General features: G+C 38.1%; 1 protein-coding gene across 1 annotated transcript in view; it reads right to left on the bottom strand.

Annotated features, from left to right (window-relative positions):
* Positions 1–10,419, bottom strand: part of LOC145771234 (uncharacterized) — a 194,556-nt gene extending 184,137 nt beyond the window's left edge. Inside the window, exons 1-2 of the mRNA XM_082582969.1 lie at positions 9,779–10,419; positions 9,110–9,182 (exon numbers count right to left, since the gene is read on the bottom strand). Coding sequence (XP_082439095.1) covers positions 9,110–9,182; positions 9,779–10,012 — 307 coding nt within the window. The 5' untranslated portion in view covers positions 10,013–10,419. The remainder of the gene's footprint in view (positions 1–9,109; positions 9,183–9,778) is intronic.
* Positions 10,420–13,048: the final 2,629 nt, after the last annotated feature.

Raw genomic sequence — 13,048 nt, 5'->3', positions numbered from 1 at the left:
CAAAACATGTAAAATTTATGCAGTTTGACTTTGATTCATACTTTAAACGAGAGAAGGAAAGCAAAAAGTTTTAAAAGTGACGCCAAGGGAGGTGAAACCAAAAACGTTTGAAAACCCCTGCTTTATTGATACCAATTCAGTTGATATTGTTGGTATATTGTTGAAAATTGAAATTATATGTATCAACTAAAGTGGGCTACTGCGTAAGAAAGTATTGTCATATAGCTACAATTACATACATACAATTTACAGCGCTATGTTAATGTACCATGTTACGATATAAACCAAACTAGAAACATAACTTGGCTTTAATCAACTTAAATTCGTGCTAAACAAACAAAACAAATATAAGGTTAACTAAATATATCTACGGTAGACATAGTTCTGCACAATTCTATTCTCCTCGTTCTGCCAGTACAACTGCAAGATGAAACAGTGGCAAGGCTAGAGTACAGAACTAGAAAGCGTACAATTACCTAGGGCACACATGATTACGTAAGCGAGTAAGCAAGGTGAACTACAGGCAAGCAATCATTACATTCCTCCCCGCTGATTTATGAACATGTTTAGAATTTCGATACTTGTTGTCTCAAGAAAATAGATACATCAATGTTTCACATAAGCACCATATCGGTCAGGTTCTTTTCGTAGCCGAGAGGATCTGCGAAGGGCAGGAACCTCAACATCGATCACGGCCGGTTTGTGCGAGGTGTTCAACAACCGGATTTTCGGGTGTAGACTTTGGAGATTCAAGTCCGGACTTTGGTGATTCAGGTGCAGGTTGTGAATTTAAATCCAGTAGTTTGGGTGAGGCGGTAACGTTGCTGTCTTCTGCTGGTTTTTCTTTTTGCGGACAAGGAGCAAGGTCTGTAGTCGATACAGTTGATTCTCGGCCATTTGGATATCGAACATGTGCAAAGCTAGGGTTCGCATCGAGCAATTCAACTTCATCTACTAATGGCTCGTCCTTGTTCCTGACAAACCGACGAAGCAGGACAGATCCTGGTTGGAGCAACCAACCAGGTAAACTCTTCCCGAGCATTGAACGTCGTTCAAACCTAAGAAAACGTTCGTGCGGAGTAGCATTTGTGCTGGTGCATAATAATGATCGCGCTGCATGTAGAGCGTCAGGTAGGACTTCTTCCCACCTCTCCTGTGGAAGTTGACGATCATGTAACATTAACTGTACGGTTTGCCAAATAGTTTGATTCGTTCTTTCTACTTGTGAATTACCAGTGGGATGATATGGTGTGCTCCTACTGGTAGCCACACCTTTACTTGTAAGGTAGGTTTTTACATCATTGGACATAAAGGCCGACCTCTATCACTATGTACGTATCCAGGAACGCCAAATAGTACAAAAAGTTCTGATAAACACTTTAACACTGTTGATGAGGATTGGTCTTTGCATGCGAAAGCAAATGGATAACGAGAGTACTCGTCAATAACCATTAAAATGTATGGTTTGACACCTTTTACTGGACCCTTGAAATCGATACTTATTCTTTCCCAGGGACTGGTGGCACGTATTAAATGTTGGTTTTTATCCAAGCTGTGATAGCGAGGCTTCACTTCACAACACGAACGACAGCTTTTGCAAACATTTTTCACATCATCTAGAGAAAACGGCAAGTTTTTTGAACGAGTGAATTGCCAAAGACGAGTAACTCCCGGGTGCCCAAATTGGCGATGAATGTCTTTTAGATTGGGTTGTTGAGAGTAGCTAGCGATCACTTTGGAGCGAGATAGAGTGTCAGGAGCAACGTTATCGACTCCTGGCCGATGCTCTACACTGTAGTCAAAGCAACCCAATTCTGCTCTCCAAAGTTGAATTTTGGCATTTTTGACTTTACCTTTGCTAGTTGGGTCAAGCATAAATGAAAGAGCTCGTTGATCAGTAATTAATTTAAACTTTTTACCATGAAGATAGTGACACCAACGTCTAACTGCTTCGATTATAGCTAAAGCCTCTTTTTCTACAACAGGGTACGCTCTTTCGCGTTTTGAAAGTGTTTTTGAGAAAAAGGCTACCGGTCTCCCCCCTTGGTTTAAAGTTGCAGCTATTGTATGTTCAGATGCATCACAATCAACCTGAAAGGGCAAGTCATCACGAATAAACGATCGACAAGTATTCATAGGTCCTTGTCTTAATGATTCAAAAGCTTGTAACGCCAGTTGAGATAAGAGGAAGGTGTTTCCAGTAATTGCGAGGTTTAGTGGACGTACCTTTTGTGAGAATTGAGGTATCCAACGAGCGTAGTAAGCGAACATCCCAACGACTCTTTGAAGTTCAGTTTTACACTTTAGAACGGGTAAATCCAGTAGTGGTTGCAATCTTGTGGGATCGGGTTTGATTACTCCATGAGAAACCCTGTAGCCAAGTACGTCCATTTCGTATTTGCAAATAAGAGATTTTGAATCGTTAAACGTTAAACCTTCTTCATCAGCAGCTTTCAAGAGAGCTTTGAGCTTATGATCATGATCTTCTTTACTTGTTCCAGCAACTGTGATGTTGTCTAAATATGCATATGTCCCTCGGAGTTTATGCTTGCGGATAATATCGTCTATAATTCTTTGAAATGCTAATACTCCATTTGTAACTCCGAAAGGGAGTCTACAGTATTGAAACAGTCTCCATGCGGCTTCGAATGCAGTGTATTCTCGATCTTCCATGCACAGGGGAACTTGGTAATAAGCTGACTTTAGATCTAATGTGCTGAATATCTTTCCGTGGACAATGGCATTCACTTGGTCATCAATTCTTGGTAAAGGAAAGGCGTCAAGAAGTGTAAACTTGTTAATGGTGCGAGAGTAATCTATTACCATCCGTTTTTTATGGCGTCCGTCATCTGCGATTAAAACTTGAGCTCTCCAAGGTGAAGTAGAAGGCTCTATAACCCCATCAGCAAGGAGTTTGTTGATTTCCTGGCGAATAAAATGCTGATCTTCTGGATTAAAACGTTTAGACTTCGTCACGATTGGTCGGACTCCTGGATCCAGATTCTTGAATAGACGAGGTGCTGTGACTTTAGCCGCTGCAACACTACAGTTTGAAGGTGTTATTATGATATCCTCTTTTTTACCATTGAATTCAAAACTCACCCGTCGATGCAGCGCCATGAAGTCTTGTCCGAGGATGATGCCTGCACAAAGTTCGCGTCCAACTCCCAGTTGTAAATCATATTCGCGATTAAATAAAGTCATTTTAGCAGCAGTCTTTCCGAGACACTCAAAATTTTGAGTTACGCGAGCTGGTGAAACTGAAGAAATGGGTCTTGATGGAGGATCCAGCCCAAGCCATTTCGCAACCTTCCAGTCAATGTGGCTATCAGATGCCCCGGAGTCTAGAAGGGCAGTGATGTGTTTTCCGGCTATTTCCACGGAAACTGAAGAAGACGACAAACAGGATGGCACACCGGCTAAAACCGACAATAAATAAGAAGAAACTGTTGAAGAGACAATGCCATCTTCAGATCCAGACGATAAGTGCTGATCTCCCAGTATGGAAGCAGATGTAGATTGTGCTTTGATACGATTGTTTTGTCTTTTTTGTAATTTTAAACAGGCTCTTTCGAAATGACCCTTTTTTCCACATGCTCGGCAAGAAGCGTACCGAGCAGGACATTTCATCCTTCCGCTCGGGTGCAGTTTTCCGGAGCAAAAGTAGCATTTCCTTAGTGGGGTATTGGCATTTCTTGAAGATGCAGCGTAGAACAGTCCTCAACAAGGTCGTACACTTCAGGTGACAAATAGCAGAGCAGTAAAGCTATTTTATCTACTGCTGAGAAATTCTGAGAGCTTTGGTCGCCTTCAGAGGGTCCACGGCTTGGCACAGAACGCTGAACTGCTTTCAAGAAAGGCGTTAAACGTTTTCAGCCAATGTCTGTATTGCTTAGCAGCAAGTGCGTCACTCGGGTCAAGGTCTAGCACTTTCGGTTTCAACAAACGTTCCATCACCAGACAAATAAGTTGATTACATTGTTGCGATATAAACCAAACTAGAAACATAACTTGGCTTTAATCAACTTAAATTCGTGCTAACCAAACAAAACAAATATAAGGTTAACTAAATATATCTACGGTAGACATAGTTATGCACAATTCTATTCTCCTCGTTCTGCCAGTACAACTGCAAGATGAATCAGTGGCAAGGCTAGAGTACAGAACTAGAAAGCGTACAATTACCTAAGGCACACATGATTATGTAAGCGAGTAAACAAGGTGAACTACAGGCAGGCAATCATTACACCTTATTTTCTGCACATACAGTATACAATTTCATTAATATGTAATATTAATATTTGCATACGACAATGAAACTCATATAAGAATAATTTCATTATAATCATCAGAATATTTCCTGAACAATCTCACCAGTTTCTCCACATGCACAATAGCGGTCCCTACGTGACGTAGCTCCTCCCCAGTATATCTGTGCTGATCCATCACGTGACAACCAGGCAGCGTATGTTGGGTTGGCGTTTCGGAACATGTATGATCCATCACATCGATACTGAAAGACAACCGATAAGTGAGGTCTAAATTTCTTTACTGCAAATGTACTCAACAAGAAGCTTAAGTTCAATCCGCAAGGTAAACTTGGATCCATCTTGAGGTAAACTTTATAACGAAGGAGTTTAAAATTTACTCACTTTTTAAGTTTAAACTATGTAAATTTTTTAATTTGACAAAACGGCAATGAATCTAATTATAATAAACAAGTGGCCTGCTAGGAATTTATTGTCGTAGTTGTTTCATTCCACTGTTAATCTCAACAACGACATCTTGTCTAATAGAATCCAATCTAATAACGTGAAGTGTGTGGGCACTCGGCACACGACGTTTGCAGCATTCAAAATGTTAAGGACACACACTGCCACACACCATTATTATTTCATAAACTATGTTTTGTTGCAAATTTGCAAGATTGACCTTCCACCAGTTAAAACTGTTTCTATTTATGTACCTTTTAGAAGTGTCATAGAGCTGTGTTCACGTAACATCTGTACAAACCACTTCAACCAATATAAAAAAACAAAACGTAAGCTAATAACGTAAGGCTAATAATGTATATCAAGTAACGTGATATTTCCAAGTCTTGATGCAGATTTCCTGATATCCTGCGCTGACCAAGCGTGTACTTGACTGCAAGTGCATTGTGCCGTTTGCAACCATTTTGAAGCCACATGCCTACCTATTTGAGTCAGAATTATCTACATTTGTAATAAAAAAAACAAAAACTAGGGCATCTTTATTAGTTCCTGAAGGTAACAAACGGGTAGTTCTTGTATAGACAACAAACAGACTCAACACAAAAACAGACTTTCAGACATTTCCAAGAGCATCCAAAACTGTCAAACAAAATCTGTCAACACCAAAATAACTAAGAAACGTTTGAGAAACGTAGAAAAAACAAAATAAACAAGTCGGTGATGTTCTAAAGTCTGCCAGACAGGATAGGGAGACTTATTTGACAAGCTCCCTCAACTCAGTAAGGGTCTTTCGACGACCTTGGAGGACACTCCAACCCATACGAATAAATTAACGTCAGTGAAGATTTCAAAAATAATTTCTCTTTTTTTTCCATGTCAGTTTTAAACTTGAAGCTTTGATATGAAAAGAAATATCGCAGTTTCAATATCGAGCTACCAACCTTGATGAATTGTCTGCAACTCTGTGATTGTTCGATCAAAGCAATCACTTGTGACAATGTGACGTCATATTTAATCTTTCGTTTGTAACATTTTACTGCTTCGCACTTGGCAACACTGATCTCATTCGTGCTGTCGTGTGAGATGATGGTCTCTGAAATGTAGCAACGGCATATTATGGGAACGTTGTGGTTTCGTCACATAACAACACTCAGTGTATTCAACAACTGTGTATTATTTCTATATATTTGTTATGTCAGGAGCGAACATCTAATCCATGCCTCACAGACAAAATACATGGAAATGTAATACAAACGAATTTATTTTCACACAGCTAGCAGCTAGATCATCTTCAGTTGAGTTTATTCAAATAGAAACTATAGATTTTAAGATGTTTATTGTATGATTAAACTGACTCCTGTGAAAATAAATTCGTTTGTATTACAAGACATGTAACCGAGTCGTTTATATCAAGCATTGTTGTGGGTTTGACACCTGTCAGAAGATATTTTCATTTTCTCGATCTTAGATGGAAATGTTTAGTGAAAAAAAAATTTTTTGTGAGACACAGGTGTTCTCATTTTTGATAAAACCATAATAAACAATAATGCGATAATTCACTGTGTTTCAGCTGCAAAAACGTGTGTGCGTTTGTTTCAATGCAAGCGTGTGTTTGTTTCTGCTGCAAAAACAAACACACGCTTGCGTTTGGGCACAAAATGTAGACTTGAATTATTTTGCAATCACGATGGCTTTATTAAGGCTATTGCATTGTTGCATAAACCCAACTGAACTTTTTGGATTGAAGATTTTGCGAAAATTATTTAATTTGATTTGAAATGTTGGTTGGGGACAAAGTAAAGTTTCTTCATGTTTTCATCATATAGTTTTAGCCAGTGATACAGGTTTATTTTTTTATTGTTTTTCAGAAAACATTGAGGATCCTGTGAAAACTAAACAAGCTGTAAAGATTATTGTGATACTAATTACTGTATTTCATTTTCTGACATAAATAGGGACAGGGATATCTATAACTACGGAATTGGAAACTCTATCCAGTGCTATACATCAGTAGCGTCATCACATTACTACGATTACAGAGACATTAACATAATAAAATACCGACTAAAAGATACACAAAATTCGATTTTACAATATTAATACAAAATGTCCACTCACATTAAAACTTAATTGATTATAAAAGTACATTTACGTTGCTAGAATAAAAAACGATGAATCCAAAAAATGAATGAATGCAATGAGTCCAAAAACTGCCTACTGTTGTTCATTAGCATTTTGCGTGCTGCAAATCCGATCAGAAGTAAACAAAAAGTGGTCAGCAATCAGTGAAATATGCTGTTGTATCATGAACTTGTTCACAGACCTATCAAGTACGAAACTAATCCGTTTACGATGTCATCAGAACTAAAACCAATAGTCATTCTGGAATTTTTTTAAGCAGCAAACAAAATACAACATGACTGCACTAATGGAATACAAACAAATAAACAAACCAGGCAAGCGTAGACCTTACAATTTACAGCAGGTGTTGAGGTCAATTTATGTGATTGTTTATCACAGCAGCGCACAAAGAAAAGTGACCCTACTGGTGTATAAAATAGTTTTCAGTTCCACAGAGTTTCCAATCCCGTAGTTATAGATATCCCTGAATAGGGATAACATTTGATGCTATCAATCTGTTATGTGGGTATTTTAGACAATTGCTTGATTGAGAATAATATTAAGCAATACATTGTTTAGCATCTTACCTGTGGTTGTTCCAGTGAAGTTGCAATGAACATAGAACGGCGTCACAATTGAACTGTCAGGTGATATCAAGTAAACTCCTGATTGGTCAGCTGTTCCATTGATGTAGTAACATGACTTTAGGGGATTGACCAACGATGCTTTAACCATAAATTAAATATTAGCCTATTATATAGACGAGAAGGCTTGTGGTTCTGAAAACATCAGTTAAATGTCTGCAGAGCCACTCTGACTCGGTCTCATATTGAGCCACTCAGTCTACAACGGGTGATAACGTTTGTAGTACTGAAAACATTAGTTAGATGTAAGTTGAACTTGTAGATGATGAAGCATATGTTATATGTTGATGGAGGTTTAAACTTTTATAGCACAAATCAAGAAAACGGATGAAGCATCTTTTGAAATACGTCTAACCCAAACAATTATGTTTACTTTAGTACATGAACTATTCAGTCGCGTGTCGTGGAATGCATATCAGTTTATTTTTATGCAAATTAGTTCAATCTTACATGAGCATAAATTAAATTTCGATCAGCCAGGCTAGACAATCTTTAATTTTTAGTGAGGCTTCTTTAAAGTCATACTATAGGAAAAACCTGACTTGGCGATTTTCCACGTTTTTTGTGTTTAACATGCTACCATAAAACAATTTTGACAAAAATTTGGCTCCATTGCGGTCTGACCACCATTGCGCGCGTGCTTTTGTCAGAGGTTTCAAAACCGGAATGGGCTTGAGCAGCGATGCGTGCGACTGTACAGTGTATGTCACTAGCGACTAGCAATCAGCTGATCGGGCAAGAGTTTTTCTGCGTGAGTTTCAAATGGCAGATTTTGTTCTTCAAACAGTAAATCAGCTTCTTTTACATGGATTCAACGTATTCAGGCGTTCAATCAATGTCAAATAAAAATGTAAAAAAACAAGTTTTTGAAGGCAAATTCCACAAAAGCATGTGAAACGATTTCAGCTAGGCAATTCAGAAGGCGTGGAGTAATCAGCATTTTTTTACATGGATTCAACGTGTCCAGGCCTTGAATCAATGTGAAAGTTCTTGGAACGCAACAGGTCTGAACTTTCCTACCTAACGCGGGAAAGCACTTTTGATAATGCTACTGCTAGTCGCTGGTGACGTAATTCTCGAGCAGTTTTTCCACTTATTGGTCATTATGCAAAAAATAAAAAACAAATGAAACACTGGACTTTGCGCCTTGCCAGCGCCATTAAAAACTTTTTTTTTTCAGTAATTTTTTATGAAATGTATTGTTGAGTGTTCAGTTTACGCATTTTAATGCTTAATTCTCGTTTGAAAATTTCATTTAGCATGCCTTTAAATAAAACAGACATTTCAATAGAACTTACTCTATTTGAATAAGTTCAAATAAATATGATTTAGAATCCAGCTTACTTTAATGATTTAAATAGATTTTTAGTTACTGTACTGTATATTAAATTAAACCGATGCTACAGCTTTTATATTAGGAGCACACAAAAGTAAGTTGCATAAGAACAGTCTGGTTTTTGGAAGCGTAAGCTGCGTTGGATATTAAGATACTTAATTTCAATTGTGAGTTATTTTCGTAGACCATTTACAACAAAGATTTACACTGCAATTCTTGATTACTGTAATTGAAGTTAGATAGTTTTGCTTTGAACATGGGTGATTGTCATATTGGTTTTACAAATAATTACTTACATTTAAATTCTTGTAGTTCGTTTTCAAGCTTGCGTAATCTTTCACTGACATCTTCTGGAGTCCCTTGCTCTCCCTGAAAGATTTCAAGCATTAAATGACAATGCACTGACAATCGAACAAAGGGTTGGGAGCCTAGCCGATTGGTAGTGAGCTCTACAAGATAAAGTTACCATCTTACACAGAAAAGTGACAGTGTTTTTGAGAAGACAACTATTTCTTGGTTAGTTTTAATCTTCATCTTCTGAAACATTCCAAAGGATATTCCTGGCAGTTTAGCATAGTAGGCCTACTTATACATGTGTGGTTTGCATAGTTTTACGGACGTTGAAGCGCTGACGCATGCCAGTTACTGAGATTGACAAAGTAAAGTTTCCTATTGCCAAAGTTTTGTGATCTGTGAATTATTCCTTCCACTAGGCGACGTTAAACGAGGAGATGTGCTTGAAATGCGTTATTCAAGCGCACACCTCGAGAGTCGAACTAGGTCGTCTTCATCTCGGTATAACGACTTGAAGGAATGTATCAAGACATTAAAACTTATTAGTTTACATGACAAAAATTGGATTTCAGGCCTTAAACCTATAATCACTAGGCAAATTGGTGGATGCGACTAAAAAAGGGACAAAACTTTGTATTGCAATTAGCGCCTTACAAAAACTCAATACTTACCTTTTGTCCTTTCGCACCCTGTAGCCCCTGTACGCCCTTCACTCCAGTCTTACCGGGACGCCCCTGGGCAATATTGCCATTGGAATAGGCAGGTGGTTCACCAACAGACCCATCCTTCCCACCAGCATTGCAAATAAAGGTTGGTGGACCGGTACTAGTGTTGCCAGTTCCCGATGATTGACATTTCACATAAGCAAACCAGAGAACAACTATCAATTTTAATGCCAACAACATTTTTAAAAGATTTCTATATAAAAACTGCAAAACTAAACATTTAAAATTATTTACTGATCACTTGGCCTTGATTACATCTTTGAAAACTGATGATAAAACTGATAGTGAACAACGTTTTCATCAGCAATTACTGAAAAGGTGAACAAAATGCAATGCAACTTGTAAAAAAAACATAAATTGAAAAAAAGTTGATGCTGAACTAATTAAGCCATTGGGCAGAATAAAACTTGTTAGTTTGCATGACACTAAATTGTATTTCTGGCTTTAAACTTATAATCACAAGGATGGATAAACACAAGGATGAACTTATAAGCAAAAAGATGGATGCGAATAAAAAATGGACAAAACTTTGTATTGCAATTATCATCTTACAAAAATTCAACACTTACTTTTTCCTTTCGCACACAATACGCACCCGCAACCTAGTTAAAGGTAGTTGGTATTACTAACTGTTCTTTTTAACTAGTCAATCGCTGACCTAAGAACTGTAATACGTTAGTTACTGTTGCTATTAGGTCAATTAATCGTTGTCGTAGTTTGCATAGAATCGCAACGTCACACCCAAAGCCGAGGGTAATTGCAGTACTGAAAAATTTACCAAATTTAGAAATGGTTTTATGCTCTTTATTGAACACCACTGAACTGCATCGTTTTTACCAAATTTTGTGCAGTTTATATGGGAAGCTTTTATTCGTGTTAGCGTACTAAATATTTTCAACTTTCACTGAATTATACCAATGTTCATTGCACCATTTACCCATCTGGCAACCTTGATTCTGTTGTCTGCTATAAAAACGTTCAGAGGTCTGCGATCAAACAAACCGCTCCAAACAAAAATACAAAATATTTACAGAAAAGAGGGAGCATATCATTTCAAATTTAATACCCACACTCAAAAATTTATTGGTCAGGTTGATTTGCTGCAACAAACAACTTTACAGTTTACATGACCAAAGTCGGCTAGAGAGTCCAGTTTTTTTTAGCACTGTCATTCTAAACTTTCAAACATCTAAAATCGGGTCAAAGAAAGCAATTTTTTTTAAAATTCACGAAACAGAATTGTGAATAAAGTTCAATATGATGTTTTAACATACTTCAGCATGAAATATATACGGAAGATGACATATCGTCAGACTAATAAAATAATGGCGTAACTCACTTTTTGAGGAAATTGAGATATTAGTGTTTTGTAGGTCCTTAAAATGTAGCGCAACTTCAACATAATTTTCTAAGACCTACGTTAACGAAAAAGTGGTATTTTTGTAAAAATGTCAAATGGCCTAACTCAAATGCATGACTTAGGCCATTTTACAAACCGTTTTAATCGTTTGCTGGAAATAAAGCGTTCTTCCAACAGAGCAGATGGTCAGAAGACGACGATCTAAATTGTACAGAAATAGAGCTTCCACTTCATCACGTCTAGACGATTAATTTAGCACAAAATAATTATGCTTTTTTCTATTGTATGTATCGTAATCTTGGACATTTCCAAGTAACTACCCTACTTAAATCAATCTGTTTTCTTTCTGTTCCTTTGAGAAGCTTCATTTTCCCAGCACTCTGGTAGTGCGACTTCACACTGTGATACAGGTCAGATCTCCTCATGCATCGTTTCTCGGAGTCTTCTTGCACCCATGGCAGGTTTTTGTAGAAAGCCATTGTTGGATACTTAATTAATTCTCAGCTTAATATCACACTTAGCAACTTTATAAGCTCGTTGACTGGTTCTTTGCCACCATTCTTGAGTTTCACTGATGGGAGAAGGAGAACATAGGAAGACATAGATTTTAAAACGTCTGAATTGACTTTTATGAGTAGGTAAATGTGCCAAAGTGGGGAAAAAAGGAAAATCACTTTTGGTGAAATTTCTCAATGATTTGCCTACTGTAGATTCCCATTACTGTAGAAAGGTCACAATGTACAGAAAGAAGAAATTCTTGTACCTGGAACTACCATAATCCAACTTCATCGGCAATACAAAGAGCTTGCTGAATCATCAGGAATACGATCATTGAGCAGAGCCAATTTTGGTAAAGTAGCCTATTTCATAATGAGAACTTCTCCGTTTTCATCGTCGGCTCCAGCTCGTGTCCGAGCATTGGTTTGTCTTCAAATTGAATTTGGCTTTGGATGGTGATGTCGTATGTGGCTTTGGAGGCCCAGTCTATGATGGAAAAGACGTGGGTAAAAGGTACTGGGAGACGATCATTATAGATCCGCCGCCAATGTGTGAATTGTGAAACCGGTCTGGAAGCTTCCAGCTATACCAAGTCTGCCCCCATTACCAGTGATATCATCGCCATTGGCCTTTGTTTGGCCCAGTTCCAAATTGAGACAAAGGCCATTCGCTTGTATGTTTGTTTAAGGTGGTCGTAACTACACGAAGGCTACGCACACACTCTTGGCCAGCTCCATGTCCACGGCAGTCCAATAAGATCGAAACGTGCAGCTTCAGGGGAACTGGTTGCAACGGGCTGCCGGGTGCTCTGTTCATGCTACGTAAGGATCAGTGTGACGTGTGTGTTTCATTCAAACACAGTAATATTACAAAGGAACAATACGATGACCATATCAAGTTGAAGAATGAAGCTTGAGATGAGAAGACAAAAGACAAAGACTCCCGCTAGAACAGTAAAATCCGTATGGACAATGGATTCACAGGCTGTACTTCTGTGTCTCACAACTAAGGCAAGCAGTATGTAGGCCTACTATAAAACCAAGCTGCAGGAAAACAATTTTACACTATTCAATCTTGAATCAAAAGATGCTTCTATTTAGAATGAAACAGAAGGTGATTTACGCAGTGAAGTATTCGCTTTCTTGCAGTTTAATCATTTCAAACGGGTAATTTCTGGAAACCCCGGTCTGGAGGAAATAGTTATTTGGAGTGATGGGTGTGGATATCAAAATAGAAACTCTAATGTCTCTGGTGCTGACTGTGCCCTTGCATGGATGCAGGGCATCACTATTACTCAGAAGTACCTCGTGGCTGGTCACACTCAAATAGAGTGCGATATCCTGCACAGTATGATCGAG

This window comes from Aplidium turbinatum, chromosome 5 (assembly GCF_918807975.1).
Source record: "Aplidium turbinatum chromosome 5, kaAplTurb1.1, whole genome shotgun sequence".
Classification (NCBI taxonomy): domain Eukaryota; kingdom Metazoa; phylum Chordata; class Ascidiacea; order Aplousobranchia; family Polyclinidae; genus Aplidium; species Aplidium turbinatum.
The sequence above is the reverse complement of the archived record's forward strand: the minus strand, read 5'-3'. Positions and strand labels throughout refer to the sequence as shown.